This window comes from Nansenia antarctica (genome assembly GCF_963989245.1).
Source record: "Nansenia antarctica genome assembly, chromosome: 11".
NCBI lineage: Eukaryota > Metazoa > Chordata > Actinopteri > Argentiniformes > Microstomatidae > Nansenia > Nansenia antarctica.
Genome location: NC_137681.1, coordinates 27,246,419 through 27,253,289, shown reverse-complemented (window position 1 = coordinate 27,253,289; position 6,871 = coordinate 27,246,419). Strand labels below are relative to the sequence as shown.

Below are 6,871 nucleotides of genomic sequence, written 5' to 3'. Positions count from 1 at the left end.
TCAAATCCTAAACACAGGAATGGGCTCATTTAGTCATTAAGACGCATCACAGGAACTGCCTAAAAGTGCCTTTCTCTAACTGGACGATGCTTGTTCCTCCTCGAGCGCTGACACAACTGTTTATCTTCTCTCTCTCTCTCTCCCTCTCCGTCTCACCCCCCCCCCACCCCCTCTCCCCTCTCCTCCCTTCCTCTCTATCAATACAAGGCCCTGGCTGACAGTTCCTGTAAGGCCGCTAGCTAGCACCAGCTGGGGGGGTGGAGGGGGGGGGGGTTTGAGTGAGGCTCCCCCTCAGCCTGTCAGTGAGCTGCCTGTTCTGGGGTTGAGGCCAGGCTCTCTCAGGCTCTCTCAGGCCTGTCAACAGCCAGTCCACCTCCAGAGCTATGAAGCCCCAGGGCCACTACGTGGTACGCTACGCTAACGCTAACCCCCTAACTCTACGCCAAAGCCATGGAGGAGATGGATTACTACCGGTCGGAGCTCAGATACACCGTTCACCTATAACAAGCACTGACTGTAGTACGCAGCTAGGGCTGGGGTGGATGTTGTTACAGGTGGGCTTTAGGTTATGGAGAGAGCCCCTTGCTGTGCTAAGAATTAATTATATTGGTGCCTTGGTCAGAGAGGTTTTCCTCAGAGCGTAGACAGGTGGTGCATGACAGAATACTCTATAACCTTCTCTCCCACTAGAGACTCCAAACCAAATCTCCTGACCAGTCATAATGCTGTTGCCTCGGCGATCTCTGACCACTCTGTCCGTTTAGGTCATGCAAACAAGTTCGACGAGTTCATGAAATATGATGAAACAATTGGCAGCAAAATCTATAGTGCCTGTCAGACGATGATAAAAATAAAAAATAAACTCATTTTGAATCAGTCCAACGAAAAAAAGCTTAACAAACAAAACTCACAAAATCCCTTTTGGTTCAAAATGTTTCTCTTCTTCTCCTGGCTTCTCCCAGTCGATGTCGCCGTAGTTGTGGCTCTCTTCTGAGTGTGTGTTTTATCATGTGCGTGTGTGTGTGAGCAAGGTGTGCTCTGGTCTCTTGGTCTCTCGGTACGGTAAAAGACAGGAGCCCTCAGGACCCGACCTCAGTACGAGTTACCGACCAACGGTTGTGTGTTGCTCTTGTTCCGCCCCTGAGACGCCACGCGCGTCAGTTTCTTGTTGCGTCTGGGCGACTTGGGTCCCGCCTGCGACGACGAGACCTCCTTGGCCTCCGACTGGTTGTGGTGGCGGGTGTAGCGCTTGCACTTGCATGAGGTCACCGCGCGAATTTTGTATGTCCGGTTGTTGCCGTTGGGGCACTGCAGCTGCACCCTCTGGGTGCGGGAGTGGGCGGGGATGCAGCGGTAGTCTGCCGTGCTGCTCCTCCACCACTTCCCCCGCACGATGGAGTTGGGGAGCAGGTGGGCGGGCATGCACTGGCCGGAGCACACCAGCTCCTTGACGGGCTTGGCGCTGCGGCACGACCCGTCTGTGATGTAGCGGGTGGAGCGCAGCTCCCTGCAGCTCAGCTCTGAGGCACCTGGGGAGGAGGAGGTGGAGGAGGAGGAAGAGAGGAGGAGGAGGAGGAGGAGGTGGAGAGGAGGAGGAGGAGGAGAAGGTGGAGAGCAGGTGGAGGAGGAGGAGGAGGAGGAGGTGGAGGAGGAGGAGGAGGAGGAGGAGGAGGAGGTGGAGAGAAGAAGGAGGAGATCAGTGTTACAGAATGGCTGTGATCCAAAACAAACGCCTTCTTGAAGTTTGACAGAACTTGGGGGGGATGAATCTGCAGAACTCTAGCTGTGTCTCAGTATGATACGCTGGGATAACGCCAAGAACCAGGTTGTGTTAAAACAGCGCTGGTCTCAGGTCTCACAGCGGTCTGAATGCTGTGTTCTCGGGTTAAACCAGGACCCTGGTTATTCAGCGTCGATGGACCTGAGCTTCTGCACCGAACATGAGTCCAAATCTAATTCTAAGATTCTGATCTAATTCATGTCAAATCTTCATGAACTCTTTCTTCCCTTTCATCAACCCTTCCGAAGACATTATAGTACTATAAAAAAAGACGTATGTGTTTTGTCTAAGCACTAAGCAATGTTCTTTTTGTGTTTTAATGGAGTAATACGCCGGAAAAGCACAACTTGTCACATAAATTGGACTCAATAGTGATTATGAAGATGTGCACTTCTTTGGTTTTCCACGGTTATTAAAGTAGAGAGACTAGATACGTTAAACTCCACAAGAACGTTGATGTCTGGCCTGATTGCTGCCTGACCTGAGTGATTTATCATGGAATGGCAGCTGGCAGCAATCACCTGATAGCGAAACCAGGCCAGAACGCTATTAAACTGCTCAATCAAACATAATGGAGATGTAAGTCGGAACAAAAGCTGGCAAACAAAACAGACCCCCAGGAAAAGAATGTGGAGATGGGAGAGAGTCTAAATAGTCTAAATAGGCCTAGTTGAACTTGTGCTATTCTTATTCAGAAATGCAACCTATCTAACTATTGGGAAATTAGCCCAACTGATTTGAGAGGGAGCATAATATTCAGTCTATAGTTGATAGATCATATAGTCTGATATTTCTCCATGTTTTTTGTTGTTGTATTAAATAAATCTAACATTTTTGGGTTAGAAATTAGCCCAACTGACACATATTCAGTATAAATGGTAATTCGATATTTCTGCCACAGCGTTTTTTAGCAGCCATATGCATGCATGAGCTACTCTTCTCTTTTTACAAGTGGCGTGTATAATGGCAGAGGAAGTGTCGGTTAAAAGAAATGATACGCTCCGAGAGGGATTTGTTTTCTTCTGTGGCTTTTCTTTGGACAAAAACAGGAGAAGGAGCGAAACAATGGATTTATGTGCGACGACTTCCTTTTTTTTCTCCTCTCCTAGAACCTGATCTAGTGTTATTATTCTGAGGCCGTGGCAGAAGGGGTTCTCCTCCCTGAGAATTGAATGGATGGGAGTGTGTGTGTGTGGGTGTGTGTGTGTGTGGGGGGGGGGGACAGATGAAGGTCACCATCACTTCCATGACCTCACTGGGGACCATGGGAAGACTCGGGGACCGCATGAGGTGGGAGACACTTACAGGCCTACAGTATTCAGACCCGTTACGTTCTTACTGTTTCTCTGTGAAGCTCTACGGGTATTGCTCAGCTGGAAAAGATACATGTTTCTCCAGCCTTCCGCTGTGATAGTTAGTAATGATGGTTTCAAGATTGTTTCGACAAATTAGTCTCAACCGCAACCATTTTGCAGCCATTACAGCGATTACAGTAAATCAGCTACGCCTCTATTTTTTTGGTATCTCTTTTTGTTGTAATTCGCTGTCGTTGAGCAACCTTGTTCTTGTTTCGTAGCATAATTTGTAAAGACATAATCAGATTAAGGGTAAACCTGTGGGAATGTTGAAAGCATCTTGAATGTATGAAGCAATAACACGGAACTCGGATATTTTCTGCTCGACTTAAATAACCATGACTGCAGCAGAATAACCTTTACTGTCACACAGGTGGGAGTCATTGCTCCAAGCAGCGTTGCATTTCTCCAGCAATTTCAAAATACTCAGCAGAAATCCCCCTAAGAACTAAATAACCCTGGTGTTTTATATTGTGGGGGGGAGACATGTTGTTGCAATTAGATTGTTATAAGACGCAGGCAGAGCTTGACTAATTGTATAAAAGAAGGGAGGAAATAGCAAGGAGGATGTGAAAACCCTGATCTCTTCAGTAAGTGCACCTTTTCAGATTGTGTGAAGATTATAAAACCACAGACATATGTGGATGTGGATCTCTAGGTTATTATAGCACTCTCTCTTGGGATGCCTCAATTCATCAACACGGTGCAGCTGCTCTTGGTTAAACACCAATGTAAAGCATCGAGAACACTGCAGTGATTGCTGCAATTTAAGTGAGGTACTTGAGTCGACCACAGTCTACGTTTGTATTTCTGATTTAAATAGCCTACGGTTTTTCTTAAGCACTTGGAGTAATCAGCACGAAGGAATAATCATCGCTGTTTATTGGGCGTCTTGGTCTTTGGTGCGTCTTTGAGACGCGGGGACGCATGGTCCATCCAGGTGGGGCAGCTACTCCTTTACAACAGGAGATGTCATGAAGTGATTGATTTGATTTGTATCAACCACTTGATTGATACACAAGAAGAAGAAAAAAGAAACAAAGTGTATGCTCTCTCTCGAATTGTATATTGAATTATAGGCGCAGGAAATAAGCGCTGTTTTAACCGTGGGAACAGTGTATCCTGCGCTTGAATTGGAACATTATTGAACATTCCACTGCTGGAATATCATGTATGATTAGAAATAACTAAATTGGTCTAGACAGCCACAGACCAACAGATAATCGGAAGTTCGATCTCTCGTTATTCCAAGTGTGTTTACGCAATGCGCAAATTACGCGCCGATGGGAAACAAAGTCAGTTTGATTGTGTACGTATTCAATTTAATATAGGCCTATTTACACAAATGTAATTCAAACAATTCATTTTCACGAAATAATTGTAATAATTGTAGTTACTCAATCGGTCTACTACTACTATATTTTCCTCATATAAAAGTACCACCAAATATAATTTGCTTCAATTATAATATAGTGAGCTTTAAAGAAGCCACTAGAACAATAGAACAATAGGTTCCATGCATAATCATTTAACTTTGCCATGAAAGTAATAATGCGTTCCACATTTTGGACATGCGACATAAAACCCCGACCCCTACTCTGGATAGCCTACTGACACAACATAAAAAAAATAAAAAAAAAACATTACAAACAACAAAACACAACAACACAAAATAAAATAATACTCACTGTAGGAGACTGTATTAGCTGACGATCTCCTTCCTCCGTTTTTTGCCCGATTCATTGTATTGTTGTTATTGTTATTATTATTGGACTGTATGGGTTCCTCGGGCGGTTGTACCTCTGCAGTGTACCCGGGTATATCAGGTCTGATCTCCGTAGCGTCGTTTTTTAATACCTTCCATCCTTGCACGAGCAGGAGCGCGGCGCTCCAGACGAGCAGCGCGAGAGACACCTGCATGCTTACTGGCCGGCGGTAGCGGAGCGGATAGAGCGCGCGGGGGAAAAAACAGTCCGGTAAGATGCTCTCTGTGACAAAAGTTGAGCAATTTCACCCATGCAAGAGGCGTTCACTCTATTTAAGTACCCCCAGGTTTCGTCAAAACCTGACAATTATAGCGCTTACACACAGTGGGAGGGGTCCAGCGTTGCCACATTCATTGAGAAAGTGGAGGGGAGGTGGGCGCGCGCCTGGGGGGGGTCTGGGGACGACAGGGCGCATCTACGCAGCGCTGCTGACTGCTCTTCTGGGAATGTACTGTGCATTGCTACTTTTTTCCTTGGTGATTCACGGACGACGTGTCTCAGAAGTATTGCAGTGTTTTTTTGAAGTGGTTTGCTGTGGAATGTGTTGCAAGGAAGGCGCAGCGGAGAGAGGCCCATAATGACTGGCGTCTGATAGGGCTGCACGTATGACTGTATGTGGCTTACTGTATGTGTTTACTTGAAATTGAAGAAAAAAAACATATTTATATATATATGATGATTTTATGATATACATAAATCATTTACAGGTAAAACAAAATATTCCGTGAGAGAGTACAGCCTATGTGCAATGTTAAATACAACTGTTTCAATATGTGTCTGCCACGGCCGATTATATGTAATGTTACCAACTCTTCACTCAAGAGTTACATGCTCTGTCATGGATATCACGAAACACGGTCCAAGAATCTAAGCACCACTTTTGTCATTACCACAATCCTCCGTTTCCTACCCCTCCCATAACAATAGGATGATCATTCCTCAACAAAAAATGTTGATTCCAATATCATGTATCTATGTGGCTTAAATAACAAATCAGTGGAACAGAAAGGATAGGAGAAACGACATACTTGGCGTCCTTGAAATCACAGCGCCTTGATTAGTGCTGGGACTCCCAGCCTGGGAGTCTGAGGCTCCGTTGTACAAACACTGCCCTCTTCAGGGAGCGTAAACAAGTCAACCCAACAGAGGGCAGATAGGATGAAGCCTTCAAAACAAAACCTCACTCATTAAGCCATTTTCTGGATGCAGACAGACATGCACAGACAGACCGACAGTAGGGTTAGGTAGCGTGCAAGGAAATGCACGGGGAGATGCACTTATTTAAAGTTACTCTCATCATATTCAGGTAGATTGCACTGTGCTGACACGTTGCTTTCTTCCGTATATTCATGTTAAGAAAATGAAAAGTGGCCATAATGAGGTTTGATGCGTTCCTTCTGCAGTAGCTGTGTGTCGTCCTGCACTAGGCCTTAAAGAAATGGAACAACACAGCAGTCGTTAAATGGATAAAGCCATTACATGAATTAAATCAAGATTATAAAAAATAAATAAATGTATATGTAATTGTTTGGGCCAGTCCCACTCATATTTTGCATTGTATTGGACAGATACAGTGAAGACAGACAGGAAACTAAGGAGAAGAAGGGAGAGAGGGCATGTCACCAGCGTATGGGCCAGACTCAAACCCACGCCGACATGGGCATATGTGTGCACTGTAGACCACGGTGCTAAACCACTGGACCACCCCAGGCCACGGTGCTAGACCACTGGACCACCCCAGGCCACGGTGCTAGACCACTGGACCACGCCAGGCCACGGTGCTAGACCACTGGACCACCCCAGGCCATGGTGCTAGACCACTGGACCACCCCAGGCCACTAAATCAAGATTATTCTGCAGAGTTGGTGCTTGATATACATACACACGCCTATATATAATCGCTTCGTGCAAACGTCCGTTCTTTTCGATCGATGCAGCAGCTCCCAGAAGCTCTGGTTCTGACCCGGTTC

The 6,871-nt window shown here is 45.9% G+C and overlaps 1 protein-coding gene across 1 annotated transcript; it reads right to left on the bottom strand.

Annotated features, from left to right (window-relative positions):
- Positions 1-1,092: 1,092 nt before the first annotated feature.
- On the bottom strand, positions 1,093-5,055 carry sost (sclerostin; the record flags this gene model as incomplete). Its single annotated transcript, XM_080541982.1, has 2 exons — positions 1,093-1,529; positions 4,824-5,055. 2 exons carry the CDS (start codon positions 5,053-5,055, stop codon positions 1,093-1,095), a joined length of 669 nt encoding a protein of 222 aa, XP_080398108.1.
- Between the last annotated feature and the right edge of the window lie 1,816 nt (positions 5,056-6,871).